The sequence below is a fragment of the Cryptosporidium sp. chipmunk genotype I genome (genome assembly GCF_004936735.1).
Source record: "Cryptosporidium sp. chipmunk genotype I strain 37763 chromosome Unknown contig_8, whole genome shotgun sequence".
Classification (NCBI taxonomy): Eukaryota; Apicomplexa; class Conoidasida; order Eucoccidiorida; family Cryptosporidiidae; genus Cryptosporidium; species Cryptosporidium sp. chipmunk genotype I.
This window is the reverse complement of record NW_027125623.1, coordinates 158,571-176,682: the sequence shown is the minus strand read 5'-3', so window position 1 is coordinate 176,682 and position 18,112 is coordinate 158,571. Positions and strand designations below refer to the sequence as shown.

Genomic DNA, 18,112 nt, shown 5'->3' with positions numbered 1-18,112 from the left:
GACATTTAATAAATGGTAAATAATCAAATGCGTAAATCTACAATAATGTTCCATTTATGCCTTTGTATATATCATCTGTCCGTGAGTTTGTTCTCCAACTCGCTTGATAATCCCTTTAGATTCGCAGTCACGTAGCATGGCTCTAGCAGCACTGGCATTAACCTTGAGTTGGTTAACAACGACAGCTGGGGTCAAAAGTCTTGACTTTAAAACATCGCTATGAAAGCGGTCTGCAGTCTTCTTGTCGAATAAGACAGAGTGGTTTGCCTTATCCTTTTGCTTACCCTTCGACCACTTCTTGCGTTTTGCTCTACCTCCTGCAGCAGCTGCTGCAGCAATTTGTTCCTTAGTCTTCTTCTCACCCTTTGGTGGCATATTTAGTTGATAGGATTAATTTGTCAAACAAATAAACGAATTTTTCCTGAAATGACTTGTTGTGACCCACGTCTCGACAACACTTTTTTTTACTATTTATTATACTTTTAATTATTAATTTCTATTTATTTTTTCGAGACAGAATAGACGCGACACACGTGGCGCCCTTTTATAAATATTTTATCCTAAGGGGTAAACAAGCAAAGAAAGAAATTCATTGAATAAATAAATTCATCGTAAGCAGGGGGAGCAGGGTAGTAACTGGTACAATAATTACCTTTAAAATTAATCATATTGAGCTCTGTTGTTGAGAATATACGTGTGGGTGTGTGTAGATACATTCTTTGAGATAAATTTCCTTTAAAATATCTTTTTGTACATAGAATTATCTAGAAAAAAGGCCGGAACTACTTATTATTCTGGTTTTTGGTTTTATTAAGGGCGAAACATTTTGATTGAAATATTCCTGAATATTCCTGATTTTTCTTGCATACGTTTAAAAGTAGCAAAATTTAATTATTCAGAGCGCTAACATTTCTAGAAATGGATTGATAAGTAATAAGGCTTATGGAAAACAGAATGTTGGGCGGTTAAAACCAATTGTTTAAAAAATTAATTATAAGTTTAGTTAAAATAATAATTGAGGTAAATTAGCGTGCGTAAATATTAGTAGATTAAAAACCAGTGAATAGATAAAGAAAAGGTAATAATTGATGCAAATTCCAGAACATTAGCATTTGCAAGCTTTTATAATATAATGTGGTAATAATCCCTTATTAACTTGAAGTGAATTTTGCATTAATATTTAATGAATACATAAGTGCCAAATTAGTTCTCAAGGACTAATAATCAACTATCATTTAGCTTATTTTCTTAATAAATAGTAACATCGAGCACCTAAGATCATTTGAAGCTATTTCTTGATTTTCTTTAAATCATAGAATATATAATAGATATTTATGCTAATGGTTTTTTAGACATATGAATTAATATCTTGGCATTAATTGATATAAATAAGTTACAACTCATTCCAAATAACGCAAAAGCAAAAATCTAAGAGGGAAATGTTTTTTTCTGACAAGATAAGGAGATGATGGGACAAGGCCAAAACACATTGAATGGGGTTTGCTCAAGAAGATATGAAAAGGACTCAATAGAAATAAGCAAGAATAAAGAGATTCGAAGAAGACAAAATCATAAGAGAGGAGATTTCCCGGTGCAGAACATAAGCTATAGAAGAACAGAATACTTAAAGGGAACTGTAGATCACTTAATTAACCATAGTAATATTGTAGGAAATTCACCAGACAGGTATTTAGCAAAGGAAAGAAAAAGTCAGGCGTCATGTTCAACCTCAGACCCGACTTCCCCTTCTGCTTATAGAAGTGGCAACGATAATTACTTTGAACAATATGAAATTTGTGATTTAATTGAATTAACATCTGAAATGGCGTTATCCAATGAAAGTCGCTTTGAAAGCTTGAGTGAATATGAGTCAATCCCTAAATTATCACCAAGTGCAACAGTAACGGAGATTTCGGAGACAACAATTACGAACACCTCAATTTCTAATCCAGCAACTGCAACAGAATTGGAAAAAGGTAATGGCTTCAAATTCTCTTTAACAGAAGGCAAGTTTAGGCGTGAAGGCTTAATTCCTGCATGTAAAGGGTCAATACACTCAGACTATATCATTGATTCTGGGAGGATAGGGAAAGGAACTTACGGCTCGGTTAAAAGCGGTACTAACCGCCTGACTGGATGTATTAGAGCAATTAAGACGATTCCACTCACCAGAGTGGAGGCACTGGATAACTTTATGAAGGAAATTAACATTTTGAAGAATTTGGATCATCCAAATATAGTAAAGCTCTATGAGACCTATCAAGATAAGGAAAATATATATTTGGTCATGGAACTTTGTAGTGGAGGAGAGCTTTTTGATAGAATTATTAGCCAGGGAAGCTTTGATGAGATTTATGCAGCTAACTTAATGAAACAGGTTTTATCTACGATTTGCTATTGTCATGACCACGGTATTGTTCACCGTGATTTGAAGCCAGAGAATTTTCTTTTCCTCAATAAAAATTACAATGCTCCGCTAAAGATTATAGACTTTGGCTTGGCAGCAAGAGTTAACAACGAGGACACTTCCTTAAACACGCGGGCAGGGACCCCGTACTACGTTGCCCCTGAGGTACTGCAAGGTAAATATGACAAGCAGTGTGATATGTGGAGCTTAGGGGTCATATTGTACATTCTACTCTGTGGATACCCACCTTTTCATGGCAGTAACGATAGTATAATCCTTCATAAAGTCCAAAAGGGAGTATATGCTTTTAAAGAAGAGGACTGGAAGCATGTTTCATTTCTTGCAATTGATCTGATCAGAAAACTACTAACTTATAGCCCGGCTGAGAGGATAACAGCCAGAGATGCATTAAACCATCCTTGGATTACTAGATTTGCAGACGATATTCTCTTCCTATCTCCTAGAAACTATTTTTACTCCAATGATGGCTTTATGAAAACAGGCTCAGTTTCTCACGACTATATTGGTTCTGGTAATAGTTTGAAAGCTTTGGAGTGCCAACAAAAACCTAGGAATGGCAATTCAATGAGCTCAAGAAGGAGTGGCTATATTAAGGGAGGGCTCCGGTATTGTAGGTCTAAAAGAAGATCTATTTCGTCTTCTTCTGGCCTGAATCTGCTATCCAATTTTAAAGCATTCCACAAATATAATCGTTTTATGAAGGTTGCTTTAACTGTTATAGCTCAACAGATGACAGAGAGCCAAATTAGTAATTTAAAGGAAGCCTTTATTCTCCTGGATGCCAACTGTGATGGAACTCTCACTCCCCAGGAAATCATTACGGGGTTGAAGAACAGCGGGATTACTGAACTTCCTTCAGACTTGCTTGCAATCCTGAATGATATTGATAGCGATGGAAGTGGGTCAATTGATTATACAGAGTTTATCGCAGCTACCTTGGACAGTAAACAATACTCAAAGAAGCACGTATGTTGGGCAGCTTTTAAAGTATTTGACCAAGATGGCAATGGAAAGATTACAGCAAATGAGTTACTTAATGTGTTTTCATATAATTCTGAACAAGGATCTACAGGAATTAATGATAAGGCTCTTTCTGATGTAAAGAATATGATTAAAGAGGTTGATGTAGACGGAGATGGTGAGATAGATTTTCAGGAATTTTTGGAAATGTTTAGAAGATCTAATTCTTAAATAGACTTATTATCACTTAATTAATATTTCTAAATCATATTTTATTTAATGTGATTTAATTAATAAACAACAAACCATTTGAACTTTTAAATTTAAATGGCTTATGTTAAATATATATATCTGTACCTATTTGCCATCTAAATGCTCTATAAGTTTATTTACTATAATTAATAATGTTTCTAATATTAGTTGATGTTCCTTGTTATTGCAACTTTCTCTGAATTCCTCTATTTTAGACTTTTCTTCATTTTGACATGATTCACTTTGGCCGTGAGATTCACAATATTCAATATTTGCCTTTTTAATGGCCTCCTGTCCTTCTCCAAAGAATCCGCTGTTAGTTTCCCAAAAGTATTTTGAAAAGTTTAACTCATTTGCTTTTGGTTTTAAGGTTTTGATACGGCTTGGCTTACTTCTGGGAAGCTTTACAGAAACTACTTCAGAACCTCCTGACTTAATTTTTTTATCTGCTTGAAAGTTTTTGTCTGTAATTAGAGTGGGCAAGTTGACTAAATCAGCTACATTTAATGCTTCCACACCACCTATTTCTAAATAATCACGTTCTTGCACTTTTTTATTTGAATCATAAAGTAAATCAGAATTACAATTAATCTGGAATTCACTGTGACCACCTTCATGAACATTCCCTCTTTTGAATAAACAATCACAAGTTTTGTCTTGATATACTTCCCTTGTAGGATTCCTCAGGTCTGGAATAACTCTAATATTAATCTTAATAGGTTTACGATTAGCAAGTGATGAATCCAAAATACACCTATCTGCGCCAAATAGAAGCAAGTAATTCTTGCTCCTATCAACCCTACTATTACCAGTATTCAAATTCAAAACTGTAGTATGGTTTGTATTCGTTTCAACGTTGCTAAATACCAAATCTGACTCTTTGCAAAGAACATCTTTAAGTTTGCTCAAAGTTATTTGGCCTTGATTATCAGAGTTTCGAAAACTGTTTCCTAAGCTAATTTCCTCTGGATTATTTATAAGATTTAGCACAAAAGTGTTATACTTTATGGGATCTAAAATAAAGTATTCGTGACCATTTGCTCCTTCCTTTGAGTTTGAATGTAAACTAAAGGCTGCTTGAATGTAAAAAAAAATGAAATTGAATGTTATATAAATTCTAAACATCAATTCTATCCATGTAAACAGAGCATTTCCAGAATAGTTCAATTTACCAAAAATATTAGGTTATCTATTTTACTAATTGTTTTATGCAAACTTTGTATATGCAAAAATAAAATCACTTTATACTAGAAGGTGCGTTGCCGCCAAAAATGGTCTATTTTAGATATGGAATAAATATAAGGATTTCTTAAGAAAATCGGAATTACATAAAAGAAGAAATTGTAGGCTAGCTAGCTAAGTAGTGGTTTATACAAGGATTAATTACCTCACTGCTCCTAGAACTTGGATTTTAAATTTGATAAAAAATTAAATATTACAATTTTCTAAAAACGAGAATTGCGCGCCAAGATGTTCTGCATGAACAATTATTTATCAACTTCAAAAGGCAAATAATTAATTTTGTGTATGATTTCTTTATACAATAACCTTTTGATTTTGTTTATTTTCAACAATTTAATATATGCTTTTAAATCAAGCGTGTCCTAACCAAATGACTGGAATGGGTCTGAAAAGGTCAGGCTTATTGGTCTGTAAGTTTGCAGACTGCGAGGACTTCAATCTTACTTGGCCAGGAGGCCAAACAAAACAAAGCTTGGTCAGCTATATGGACAAATCTATTCGCAAGCATGGGAACTTTGGGAGAGACGACTTATTAGAAATAGAGGTATCGTACTTGGAAGAAGGCGATAAAGTGTGTTGGAAGGCCACAACATTAGACGAACTGGTCGAGGATTGTTCGATAAACATTATTCGAGTGGTGAAACAAGGTGATCCAAACAAGTTAATGATAACTGAAAGTGTGTCAAAAATTAAAGGATTAAAAGAAAGCAAAAGGTCATCGATTAATCAAGCTAGATACATGGGATTAATGAAAGGTCAGGAAGGTTCTGCTCCAAAACAATACAGGCCAGTTACTAGAGAGGAACTAAAAGCCCACAACAGCCAGGAAGATTGCTGGATATCCTATCAGGGCAAGGTCTACGATATTACGAAATATCTGGAGTTCCATCCTGGAGGTAAGTTTGCTAAAATTTAAATCAAACAAGTGAGACCGCATTCACCTCTTTAGGTAAAGAAATCCTACTCCAATTCGCAGGTCAAGATATTTCCAATGCGTGTAGTCATTTCCACCACTGGGTTAATTGTGAAAGAATTCTACAATATAATTATGTGGGAAATTTAATAGATTAATAATTTTTAAATTTTCTTAAAAATTGGCGCCTAAAGCCGGATTTTAAAAAAAAAAATTTGCCAAAACTATGGAGAAAGACATTGAGGACTGGGAAGTCTGGAAGGGAGATATTCCTTTCTGGAAGCACTCCCTAGCGGGTAGTATTGCAGGGGTTATGGAGCATTCTTGTTTTTTCCCCCTGGATACTATTAAGACATGCCTACAATCTGGAAAAGTTGACGGTTTAACAGGAAGTCGAGGGATGATTACGTTTGTAAGGAGCAATGGAATAAGGACTCTTTTTAGAGGGTTTCCTGCTGTAGTATTTGGTAATGTCCCAGCTCATGCATCCATGTTCACTACTTACGAGTTTTCAAAGAGGTTGATGTCGAAAATTACTAACAAGTTAGAAAAACAAAATGAAAATAAATCTGGTTTTTTGCATAATACTAATATGAGTATACTCAATTCAGTGGTTTCCCCCGCTATTTGTGGTGGACTGTCAACGATTTCCCATGATGTAATTGCCACTCCCCTTGATGTTATTAAGCAGAGGTTGCAAGTGGGCTCTTACAAAGGAATGGGCAATTGTATTATAACAATGCTCAAAAAGGAGGGAATTCGGTCATTTTATAGGTCTCTACCTATAACTTTGTTTATGAATATTCCCCAAACTGGCCTATTTGTATTATTGAATGAGAATCTCAAATCTCTTTTTGGTCAGGTCAAGAATGATTCTCTTAAACAAAATACGTTCAACTTTGTTATTGCTGGAATTAGCGGAGGAGTTGCAGGCTTCATCACTAACCCTCTTGACGTTATTAAAACTAAGCTTCAAACACAAGCATGCCATATTTCTCAGAAGGAAACATTTAAGGTTGTTTATCCAAACGTAAAAAGAGCTTTCACTGATACTTTCCGAAAACAAGGCATTAGAGGAATGTATTCTGGTGCTTTAGCTAGGTCACTTCTAATTGCTCCATCATATGCCTTATGTTGGGGTACTTACGAAACCGTTAAGAACTTTCTTTAGTTTTTCTGAATATTCGTATAAACTTTTTTCATTTTATCAAAGAAAAGGTCGTTCAATTAGTTCATTACTTTCTCATCATGTCTCAATCTTGCCATAGAATCTGTTTTGGCCAATCATGCTTAGAGCAACTATTTATCCGAAACCTAGAGAATCACACCTAGTTATATAAACAGAAATATAGATTAACATTAATTGGGAGAAACGACGAATACCATTTAAAATATTAAATCATTCCTTTTTCTAAGTTAAATTCTATTACATCCTGTTCAATTATTTATATTACTATAGATTTAAACATATATTAGGGATTAACTAGTTCAGGAGCAATATTCTCAAGTTGGGAAACAATGTCTGTAGTGGAACTGATCCAATCATCCATCTTGTCCATTAATAATTTCATTCTTGTCTTGTCCAATATCCTAGAGTGTACCCAACTAATTTCTACTGTCTGCGACACCTGGTCAATAATACCTTTAATCAAGTTCATATTAATTGCCTTCATAACTAATAGTTCAATTTCATTTACGCCAATCCTGCAATGTTTTGCAATTTCATTAAAAGTGAGAACTCTCTCGTTTTTATTTTTTCTAAAGGCCAAGTCCATGAGTGCTAGAGTTGTGGTTTTTTTTGTAATACATAGCTGTGCATCCGGAGTGGAAAGTGGGGTCTTACTAACTTTATCTTGATACTTTGAAATAGCATTCATAAAGGAGCTAAGATCACCCTCGTGTAACGAAACCAAGATTTCAAGTATCCATGCATTTTCTACAAACTCTTTTTTGGTTGGTTCATCCATTAATTGGTCAGAATTATTTCCCTTAACTATGGAACTAAATTCTTGGACAATCGGATGCAGAACAAGCTCGCCCATATTATATATGTCTTCCGAAATCACTGCAGCTATAATCAACTCGTAAACTAAAGATGGCTTTTCTCTGCATGGGATTTTATTAAGAGGAGTGTAGGACAAGTAGTGTATGGCTTGCTTGTAAAACCTGCTCATTCTCCCCATTGTTTTCTCATAAGAAGCGTATGAACGATGATATAAAGCTAATATTTCAGCTTCAAGTCCCCTATAAGAGTCCAATTTTTTGGTTAAAAACTCGAGTGTTTCCTCACAATCAATACTAAAGTCCTTGGATTTAGAGTATTCCAAGGCAAGCAAGCATCTAAAGTATAGATCACCTTTGATCTCCTGTTTTGGTGCAATATTCTGTTCTTGAGTTAAGCTGGCATTTTTGTAGTTTTCTTTTTGTTGATATAAATCTTCCTTTCCCATAATCTTTTTAAGAAGTTCCACCTTTGTTTGGATACTAATGGGACTTCTTGATAAAACCTCTCCAACAAACACTGCATACCTCAAAGGATCAAAGTTACTTTTAAGTGGCTCAACTGCATTTACCAAGAATTCACACAGGTCGTTTTCACAAACCTTGAGCCCATCAGTAGAAATATATTCCAAAGAAGATTCTAAAAACTGAAAATACAACTTCTCCTTCAAATAAGTCTTTAATTGCTCAATTTTCTCCCTGCACTCGGCTCTCTTATTGAGTTCTAGCTCTAGTTGTTCCAGTGGAGTCCTAGATTCCATCCTTGTTTTTTTTCCTAAGTCTTTTCGAATCTACGCTCCTTTAATCTCCTTTCTTTATCTAGATTCTCTCAAGAAACTCTGTTTGAGAATATCTGTGACTTGCTTTCACTCTTCGTCAATGGTGGATTTTACTAAAGAAGAAAGTCTGTTTGGCCTGCTCTTCCCCCCTCCCCCCTCCCACTCAATGCAAAAAGCCGTTGGCGCTTAACTCCGGTACATAATTTACAGAAGGGAGCCATGGCATGCGCTTAAATGCAAAGGTACAATAGAAAAAAGTTTTAAATAATAGATTTAACACAACAAAACCAATCTCTACTACTCAAATTATCTACGCAACTATATATACTCGTCGGAAACGCAATTCCTCTGGGAGTTGAAGCCTGTGATTAATTTTTTTTCGCAAGCAGGCGGAAAGACTCGTAATACTGAGGGAGTCCTTCAAGGAAATAAATGCTAAAGTTTTGACTCTAACACTTAGTAACTAATCCCTGCCAATCAAAGACGAATAAACGCATAGGCAAGAAGAATTAAAGGCTTATTTACACCATAAAAGACCAAAATGAAACTCCAGCAATCGTCCACAATACATTAGCAAACCCAAATATCGCACCATCAATAATATAACTAAAAGAATAAGTGCAATTTCCCCATTTCCCCAATATATGTTGAATTAGTTAAAGCCACTTTTGCATGTGGTCTTATTTCATTTTTCTCAATGTTACAACGCTACCGCCACTACCTCAAGGCGCCGGGCTTTAGTGGTGGGATACGCATGGATATGTCTCTACTCCACCTCAAATGCGTCAAGGCAAGGCCTGCGTAGAAATCACTTGTCTTCATTTTACCTGAAGACTGCAACGCTGATTATATTGCTATTGCAGCCGTGATGTTATCAGCATCGGCTGAGGAGAACATCCTCGATAGCCGAAAAACCAAAGATAGCTGAGCTGTCAATGCAATTTGATCAGTCTTTCTGTTCCCTTTGATTTATAGTTATTACGAACCAAGAACCTTGTCTCTAATAAGTTGGCTTAGACCCCCCAATTTTTTTGTGGCTGTCCGTTAACCACATTGGACTCTGGCTTCACCTTGCCTTGTCCATTGGTTATTGCTTTTGGGTTATATTAGCGTTGTAAATCACGGTATGCTCTATTGCTATTACCACCTAGCGGAAGACTGTTAGGATTGTTTCTTCTGAAGCCAGTGCTCCTGGAACGTATTTTTTTGTTTGGAGGTGAAAGTCTGAAAAGCTCCTGTGGTATTTTTTGCCTGGCCTCTCTCAGTACTTTTATGAGGTCGCTCGCCATTCTGTATTTGTCAGGAGTGAAGAAGGATAGTGAGACTCCGGTGGCACCAGCTCTTCCAGTTCTGCCTATTCGGTGGATGTAATCTTCAATCTGGTTTGGGAAGTCGAAATTAATTACAAAGTTGATATCCTTTATGTCTAAACCTCTTGCTGCAACGTCTGTTGCTATCATTATAGGTGATGCACCCGTTCTAAACTCATTTAAAACCCATGTACGCTCTTCCTGCTTCTTGTCGCCATGTATACACAGAGCAGGCCAGCCGTCTAATCTCAACTCCTTGGTTAGAATATCTGCACCTTTCTTAGTTTCGCAGAATATCAGCACTTTCGGAGCTGACTCAACCATTACTTGACTCAAAAACATTCTTAGCTTAGTTTTCTTTTCGCTCTCCTCTACAACATTTACATATTGCTTAATGTTATGGGACGCCTTTAGTGCGTCCACAGATCCCACATTAATATGGATGGGAACTTCTTTGCAAAGATCTCTAGCTAGCTTCTGCACCTCCTTCGGCCACGTCGCACTCCACAACAGTGTCTGCCGATCAGGACGAATTTGAGAAACTAGCTTCCTAATCTGGGGCTCAAACCCCATATCTAGCATACGATCAGCCTCGTCTAGAACTAGATACGTGACCCTAGATAGATTTGTGTAACCCTCCTCTAGTAAATCAATAAGTCTACCAGGACAAGCAATGCAAATTTCTACTCCGTTTCTAATTGAAACTTGTTGAGGTCTTTTTGGTACCCCACCATAAATGGCAGTGTTTCTTAATTTCAAAATGCTGCCAAATTGATTGGCTTGTTCCCTAATTTGCTCTACCAATTCCCTAGTTGGTGCCAATACAAGGCATATCGGTCCGTCCCCGTATCTCAACCGAGGCTGAGCCCCGATATGTATCATTGCAGGTAGCAAAAATCCCAATGTTTTCCCTGAACCTGTTTCGGCTATGCCAATCATATCATGCCCTGATAAAGCAACTGGCCAGCCCTGAACTTGGATCGCTGTTGGTTCAGTAAATCCTGTTCGGTAAAGAGCATCTATCAGGAAACTCGGAAAACCTGAAGTAACAAAACTAGTAATTGGTTTTGGCACATTTTCACCTGCTATTATAGTTATCTTGCGTTCTTTCCTAATTTGATCCACTTGTTCATTTGTTAAACTAGAAACACTTTCGTGCTCGTGGTAAAAATTCTTTTCAAATGGAATAAGGTTCTGAGAACCCCAATCTAACTTTCCTAACCTATCGCCAAACTTGCCGGACCTAATTCCTCGCGAGCTTGAAGATGAAACAGAAGCCAAAGCTAAACCTGTATTTGTACCAAAACCATTACCCTTGCGATTCAATAAAATATTATTTTGGAACTTCTTTTGGTTGAGGCCATTTCCTATAAAATTTCTGAAGCCTTTACCATTATTTGAAGCCCCTTCTTTGAATCCGCTATTGTTCTTTTCATGATTTCTTATTTTGTAAGATACATTATTTGAGGCATCAGAATAAGGCCTATTATAACAATAGTTATTACTTGCATTTGAGTGTAAAGAATTATTTAGTGAGTCTTGCAAGTCGCCATTATGCATATTTTAGTGCTTTATTACTTTAAAGAAGGCCAAGACTATAGTTCTTTAATAATCGGAAACAGCTAACCGATATTCTGATAAAAGTTTAGCTTTGAATTGTTTCGGACATTTTTCCGCGCTTTTTGGGGTCTTTTCTACTAATCATTTCAAATTTCCGCATATACCTTGTCCGCTTAATAAATCCGTGTGCGCGCCACTTTCAATATATAACATTATTCGTCTCTAATAACAATAAATACTTAATTGCAATAAGAAGTTACAAGACAGACGGAAAAGCGCACTAATAGACCAATTTAGCTAAACTATAAGTATTGTCACTAGAATTTACGTAACAGTATTAAGTTTATTAAGTATACTCCGTCATAATTATAGATCTTTGAGCGCTCTTTAGGCCCAAGAGTTTAATTTGGCTGGTCTAACAAAAAAATCGCTTAGAAAAGTTTTCTGAGTCTGTCTTTTCTCCAGGGGTAATTTTGGAGAGGGTTTAGTATTAGAAAAGAGCAAAGTGAGGGATAGTACAACAGTAGTGCTTAGAAGAGACTAGCATAGAGAAAGCAAGGGGGCCTACCAAGACCTCTGCAGGCCTAGAAAGTAATGAAACCTCTCTGCCTCTATTCTGCGTATTAGCAACTGTCAGTAGACGACTTTTTTTCTCCGTTTTTTCTCTACGAGATCGGATTATGGGACGGTTTCGTCATAGTAATTTGCATCAGATCCACAGTGGGTAAAAAAAATGCAAATTGTAGAACTTAGTCATTAACAAAAGGGGTAGTAGAGGAGTCCATTGGTCTGGATTTAGGAGAAATTAAATGTATCCACGCAGCAATAAATTGCTACAGGGAAAGCAATAAGTGGGGAGGGAAAGATATTTTTGTTTATTGCCAAATTTAGCCAAGTTTGGCAATTAACCCCACTAGAGACGCTTGCCGCCAAAAAAATGCTGTCTTCTTGAAAATCAAAAATAATAATTTGTGAAAGAATAAAACTCTTGCATGCTAGAAGCTTGGAATAACAAAGGGAGCAGGATATTGATGCAGAACAATGTACAAGAGCCATGGCAATAAAGGACTGTCAAGCTATTTCTCGCCATCTTTCGAGGAGGAGTTGATTTCGCAATATCAAACTCTGAGCGAATCAACTGCCTCAGATATTGGTTGGTCAGTCCAAGAATCATGTTTAAAGGCTGATGAAATTGGATGGGAAGACCCTGTCAAGGGAGGAGGATTAGCACTTAATGAATTTGGATCATTCATGGGTAACATGAATGAGGAGCCTGTAAACAACAGTTCAAAGGACTTAAAATCCCGATATCTAAACAACTTTATATTTGATGATAACCCAATAGCTGTCGTACCGTGTGGTCTACTCTATCCGATAGTCTTTATCGGGAACATCCCTCCGAATGTTCCATATGAGTACTTGAAATCAGTCATTCTATCTTCCTTTGATACACGAAGCGAAGAGGACAACTGCCACCGTATGATCGCCCTTAACTACCAACCAAGTTACAAAGAATGGAGAACCGCCTATGCGACTTTCAAGACGTGGAGCTGCGCACAGAAGGTCATCCAGCACCTCCATTTGCGAAGACACTTTAAAAATGCGCCATTCCACCGCCTCGTGGCTTGCATTTCACCGATTCCTCCACCGTCAGTCCTCTCTTCGAGTTTTGACTCTGCCTATGATCCACAAGAAGCTGAGCAAATTATCACAGAGTTCCAGGACACTAACCGAAGGCTTATAATGTACCAACCTCAGGATACTGAGATTTGGTTGCCGTCTTATAACCGAATTGAAAAGAACAAGGGATTCTTTGGCACATGGAACTGCTTCAGAAGAGACCACAAGATGCACCAACCTCCAGCAAGGTGGATGCAGTATTACCGTGAAAATGGCCTGTGCGAATATTGGGACTCTTTCACCGGCAATATGCAGTCTACACTTCCTGTCAGCCAAGCTAAGGATGATAAACACTTCCTTCCGACCTCTATTACACTGCTCAGAGATGGTCCAGGAGGCGCCAACCTTTTCATATACGGCATTCCCAATGACTGGACCGAGGTTACCCTAATGCAGCTATGCCAAAGATTTGGCCACATTGTTGGGATTAGACTCCCGACTGCTAACAATAATGGGAAGCTAAACCGTTGCTTCGGCTTCATTAGCTACGATAACAAACCCTCTACGTGGGCGGCTATCCGATCTATCGCAGGGATTAAGTTCTTTGGAAAGCCTCTCAAAATCCAGCTTAAAGCAGGTGAAGACGCTCTTCTTCCACTTACCCTGAGACCTATCGTTGAGGGGTCCACTAGAAACCGAAATTTCCACCAAGAGCAGTTCGAGGCCAAGTCCAAGAGCGCTATTCAACAGAGTAGTGTCCTACAGATCAACAATATGCCCTTCATGAGCGGCTGTAATATTCCTCGTAATAATGGCAGCTGTGTCAACCCTCCGATTATTTCCTCGCCAACCTCGAATGCAATTACTTCCTTCCCAAATGCTACTCAACTCCACTGTGGTTATGTGTCTGGAATAAAGCAGGCTCGCTATAGGCCTGAGCCTGGTCATGTTAGGATGAATCAGAAGTATGAAAGCTCGATATTACTACCACCCAGTGATGGCAGTATCAACTCTCCATATAATGGAATCGCAGATCTTCCAATTAACCCTATCACCGCCACTAATACTAATACTATTACTACTACTACTACTACTACTACTACTACTACTGCCACTCCTAATGCAAATTCTGCCTCCAACAAGGGCTCTCCCGTTGATCATACCAGCAATTCATCTCTCTCATTTTCCGATTTCTTTAGAATTCAATCAGCTCCACAACCATCTATAGAGTCATTAGAGAATAGCCATTTGATTGCCGAGAGCCAAAATCACCTTCCCGAGAAGTCAGCTAATTTGCAAATGCTCCTCAAAAATATACTCATTTACGACAATTCAGGCTCCCACAGAGTTTAGAAGAGTAACAACTCTTTTTTTATTATTAGAACAAAGAAGTGTAATTATGTTTGACAAAGTTGTTATGGACCCTGTTATATGAGGTCTGAAGCTCAGTGCCTCTGAAACAGAGATTATTTGGATCCTCCCAAAACCATATCTAGACCTGGGTCTTGCGCGCATACCGGAGACCAAGGAGGAGAAACTTACTGTTGTGATAATATTGTTACTACTAACACCACTACGACTAAAACGACCACTACACCAAAGCCACCAACATGGCCAACAATACTGATCCTGTCACTACTAAAATACTACTAATATTGCCAAAACTACCATCATGAAATGCTACTAATACCATCATTATTTGACAAGTGAATTTTTTGTCAGTGCTTATTATGATTTATTTAACAAATTGTTGATCCGTGTCTATTCAGTGTTCTAAAAACCGCGAAATGTCTATTGGGGATTTAACAATTAAAAAGGGGAAAACGCCTCGAAATTGGCAAATTAGTTAAATCTAATACAATGGTTAATTTTAGAATTTTAATGCATGATGATAAAGGTGCAAGGTACAGACTGGGATTCCTTGAGGTTCCCAAATGTTTTCTTTCAAAACACAATATGACAAGACACTCAGAAATTGAGACAACTTCTGGAGCCCCAGACGTAATTGGGAGCCTCCGGGTAACGGGAATTGGAGCAGAGTCAAGCCTCGGAACCGAAGAAAGTGTCGGATTAGCCAGTATTGCAACCCCGTCATTCAGTGTTCCAACCTTTGGGGGCTTGCCTCATTGCATTTTGCCCAAGATTGAATCGAGTCAAACGAAAAATTGTGAGCTAGCATCCCTGATGCCCGAAGTTGACTATCTCCTAATAGGACATGGATTAGACTTGGAGAGAGTCAAGAGGAGAGAGCTGGCCTTTGAAGAGAAAAATGATGATCGTAATGGAAGTCTTACATGTGCTATGCAGGAGAGCAATGCAAGCAAGTTTGATATGCTGGAGCAGCCCCCGCCTCAGCTAGCCAACAAGGACTATGTCAGATACCTGATGTTTCGTCAGCCTATGATTCCTGGGGTGTCATGCTGGAATGGCTCGGATGGGATTTTGGTTCAGACTGAGAGCGGAAGGGCGACAGTCAGCATTGACGATTTGATTGTATCTGTGGAGCATTTCCAGCCAGCATTTTTGATTTCCCCTGCGGAAGAGGCTCAAACAGGTCAGTATGGCAAAAATGTCTCGTTCAGGTCAATTCAGAGAGCTGACGAGATGCTACTAGCCCTTATAGAGCAACTAAAGGGAAAGAGTTCAGGTAGTCTAGGGGAAAGAGAAGAAGGCAATGTCCAGACAAACGGTGATGACTCTTTAACGGGAGATGTGGGCGGTAGAGGAACCTCTATTGCTGCTGGATCTGAAAGGCTGAGGACAAAGGTGTTAGCGAACATCCAGGGAGCTCAGTTTGTGAACTATAGAGCAGCCGCTGCCCTGGGTGTGTGGGACTTATGTAGGGGCACAGGCAAAGGCCTTAGAAACGTTGGATTTTCGAGAAATAAAGGCGATGCTGAGCTCAGGGTTGAAAGCTCAAGTGAACCCAGAGCTGCCAGTGAGCTGGATGAAATAATTTTGGGTGTGGCCATTGGCGGACTGGGATACTCAGAGAAGTCGTCGATAAGGGCTGAGTGCATCAAAGCTGTTGTGGATCACATTCCTGATAGTAAATTAAGGCTAATTTCACTTAGCACCGGGAGCCCTATAGAGCTATTACAGGCAATATACCTTGGAATAGATATTGTCGAGTGTCCTTATGTTTACAGATGCAGCTTAAGTGGGGTCGCGCTATCATTCAACCTTGACGAGTTTTTGAAGCAGAAGGAGATCATCAATTATAGTGACGAAGAGAAGAAGAAAATTGAGAAATTTTTATTAGAGTTTGATTTCTCAGATAGCGAGTGCGGAATAGATATGGAGAAGAGTGAAGCGGCAGGGAATGCAGGAGTGGGGTCTTTCGGTGGCGCCAAATATATAGACTTGAATGACAGAAGGTATTCTTGTGACTCGGAAAAACTAACAAAGAATAGTCCAGTTTTTCATTCGAGAGCATATATCCATCATTTGATCAACTCTGGTGAGATTTTAGGGCTTTCACTGTTATTCATGCACAATTATTGGCAATATCAAGGTTTATTATTGTCGATAAGGAAGGCTATATTTGATGGAAGACTCGAAGATTTTGTGACTTGGTTTATATATACACAAACAGATCTTCAGATTCATCCAATTAAGTTACCAGAACCTGCATTGGAAACTTACACATTTGATGGAATGAAGGGAAGATTACAAAAAGAATTGATACGTGAAAAGTGAAAATAGATGACTATAGACGGTGTTTTAAGCTGTTATGCAAGCTCAAGTACTCTTAAAAATATGACTTGAATTTACTCTTGCTATATTTTTAATTGAAACTCAACTACTGTTTGGATTTCAAAAAGAATTACATTTCCTTTGAATATGACAAACTCAAAGTTTTGATAACAATACAAGTTTACTTCACTTATGGGTATTTTATTTTGAATACCATTTTTTTTGTTAACACTTGGCATTAGTATTTGGGGACATTTAGCCCCAAAGATTTTTGTATTACTTAGATAATTAATATTAGGATTTAAGATAATGGATGCATAGCTTGATCCCTTCGCTTTTCTTCGTTTGTGGAAAGAGAGAGAGAGATTTGTTTTTAGGGTTGGTCAGGGACGAATAGATGTTAATTCTCTAGCGGGGTTACTAGCCTATCCATCTATTTCTACTAGCTATTTTTGTATAGTACTAATTTATAGAAACGAGAGTTGCTTATAAATCCAACCCACCTCTATACTACCAGCCTATAAGTGACGTATCTACCAGCAGTTTCTGAAGGACGAATAATTTTGACGACTTGGCCTTTAGCCAAACCAAAATAACGAGCAACTGGATCAGCATACTGGATCCTTGGGAGCTGAGTTTCCTTGATTTTATATCTATCCAGAAGCTGAAGCTTCTCGTCGTCTGACAATAAAATATGTTTGGGAACTAACTCATGCTTCGTAATATTAACCAAAAGTTCGTTTTCCAGAAAGCTCTCAATATAATGTTTCGGAGCTGCATCCAGTATGGCCACTTTAGCGTGAGCTGTCAATACATTCTGAGAAACAAGTATCGCTCGCTGTATTGCATGCTCGTCCATCTTTTCTACAATATCTCTAATTGGCTTGACCCCAGTTTTCTTTGATTCATCTGCAAAATAGCAAATAATTCGCTTGGTCTGGTCCTGTCTATGAGAAGCAACCATCAACATTCTCGACCTCAAACGTTGATGAGACTCAAACCTTTCCTTGAAAGTTGAAAAGTCTTCTTCTTTATCTTGGCTTGAAACTATGTACCCCCTATCCTCTAGCATCTCGCAAAGTGTCCTCCTTGCTCGAAAAAACCGATTATCACTATTGTCCATGGTTACTGAAACCCACCTAACTCCGTCCTCTGAGTATTAAGAATCCAGATCGGTGCTTGTTTTTCACCTTTCTGCCGTAATAATTGTTTTGCTCAAAAAACAACTACCTTTGGTTTTTTCCTCCGGATTCCTCTAGACTAAAGAGCAATCAAACTCCTAAGACATTCAGTCCTAAATCCGAAATCCAAAGCTTTATTCCAAGAAAACTTTAAACTTTCTTTTTGAATC

At 37.9% G+C, this 18,112-nt stretch overlaps 10 protein-coding genes across 10 annotated transcripts; 5 read left to right on the top strand and 5 right to left on the bottom strand.

Moving 5' to 3' along the window:
* Positions 1 to 54: 54 nt before the first annotated feature.
* Positions 55 to 375, bottom strand: ELE39_003731 (40S ribosomal S25; the record flags this gene model as incomplete). The annotated part of the gene is made up of 1 exon (XM_067346876.1): positions 55 to 375. One exon carries the CDS (start codon positions 373 to 375, stop codon positions 55 to 57), a length of 321 nt encoding a protein of 106 aa, XP_067199667.1.
* Positions 376 to 1,465: 1,090 nt separating this feature from the next.
* Positions 1,466 to 3,619, top strand: ELE39_003729 (calcium-dependent kinase; the record flags this gene model as incomplete). Its single annotated transcript, XM_067346874.1, has 1 exon — positions 1,466 to 3,619. The coding sequence occupies one exon, from the start codon at positions 1,466 to 1,468 to the stop codon at positions 3,617 to 3,619; it is 2,154 nt and encodes a 717-aa protein (XP_067199665.1).
* A 126-nt stretch (positions 3,620 to 3,745) lies between these two features.
* On the bottom strand, positions 3,746 to 4,765 carry ELE39_003728 (signal peptide protein; the record flags this gene model as incomplete). The annotated part of the gene is made up of 1 exon (XM_067346873.1): positions 3,746 to 4,765. The coding sequence occupies one exon, from the start codon at positions 4,763 to 4,765 to the stop codon at positions 3,746 to 3,748; it is 1,020 nt and encodes a 339-aa protein (XP_067199664.1).
* Positions 4,766 to 5,222: 457 nt separating this feature from the next.
* On the top strand, positions 5,223 to 5,798 carry ELE39_003727 (cytochrome b5-like heme steroid binding domain-containing; the record flags this gene model as incomplete). Its single annotated transcript, XM_067346872.1, has 1 exon — positions 5,223 to 5,798. The coding sequence occupies one exon, from the start codon at positions 5,223 to 5,225 to the stop codon at positions 5,796 to 5,798; it is 576 nt and encodes a 191-aa protein (XP_067199663.1).
* Positions 5,799 to 6,021: 223 nt separating this feature from the next.
* ELE39_003726 (mitochondrial carrier) lies at positions 6,022 to 6,966 on the top strand (the record flags this gene model as incomplete). The annotated part of the gene is made up of 1 exon (XM_067346871.1): positions 6,022 to 6,966. One exon carries the CDS (start codon positions 6,022 to 6,024, stop codon positions 6,964 to 6,966), a length of 945 nt encoding a protein of 314 aa, XP_067199662.1.
* A 301-nt stretch (positions 6,967 to 7,267) lies between these two features.
* On the bottom strand, positions 7,268 to 8,557 carry ELE39_003725 (proteasome regulatory subunit Rpn9; the record flags this gene model as incomplete). Its single annotated transcript, XM_067346870.1, has 1 exon — positions 7,268 to 8,557. The coding sequence occupies one exon, from the start codon at positions 8,555 to 8,557 to the stop codon at positions 7,268 to 7,270; it is 1,290 nt and encodes a 429-aa protein (XP_067199661.1).
* Positions 8,558 to 9,681: 1,124 nt separating this feature from the next.
* Positions 9,682 to 11,445, bottom strand: ELE39_003724 (DEAD DEAH box helicase family; the record flags this gene model as incomplete). The annotated part of the gene is made up of 1 exon (XM_067346869.1): positions 9,682 to 11,445. The coding sequence occupies one exon, from the start codon at positions 11,443 to 11,445 to the stop codon at positions 9,682 to 9,684; it is 1,764 nt and encodes a 587-aa protein (XP_067199660.1).
* Positions 11,446 to 12,486: 1,041 nt separating this feature from the next.
* Positions 12,487 to 14,418, top strand: ELE39_003723 (bruno-like; the record flags this gene model as incomplete). The annotated part of the gene is made up of 1 exon (XM_067346868.1): positions 12,487 to 14,418. One exon carries the CDS (start codon positions 12,487 to 12,489, stop codon positions 14,416 to 14,418), a length of 1,932 nt encoding a protein of 643 aa, XP_067199659.1.
* Positions 14,419 to 14,925: 507 nt separating this feature from the next.
* On the top strand, positions 14,926 to 16,764 carry ELE39_003722 (queuine tRNA-guanine transglycosylase; the record flags this gene model as incomplete). Its single annotated transcript, XM_067346867.1, has 1 exon — positions 14,926 to 16,764. The coding sequence occupies one exon, from the start codon at positions 14,926 to 14,928 to the stop codon at positions 16,762 to 16,764; it is 1,839 nt and encodes a 612-aa protein (XP_067199658.1).
* Positions 16,765 to 17,266: 502 nt separating this feature from the next.
* ELE39_003721 (DNA-directed RNA polymerase II RPB5) lies at positions 17,267 to 17,884 on the bottom strand (the record flags this gene model as incomplete). Its single annotated transcript, XM_067346866.1, has 1 exon — positions 17,267 to 17,884. The coding sequence occupies one exon, from the start codon at positions 17,882 to 17,884 to the stop codon at positions 17,267 to 17,269; it is 618 nt and encodes a 205-aa protein (XP_067199657.1).
* Between the last annotated feature and the right edge of the window lie 228 nt (positions 17,885 to 18,112).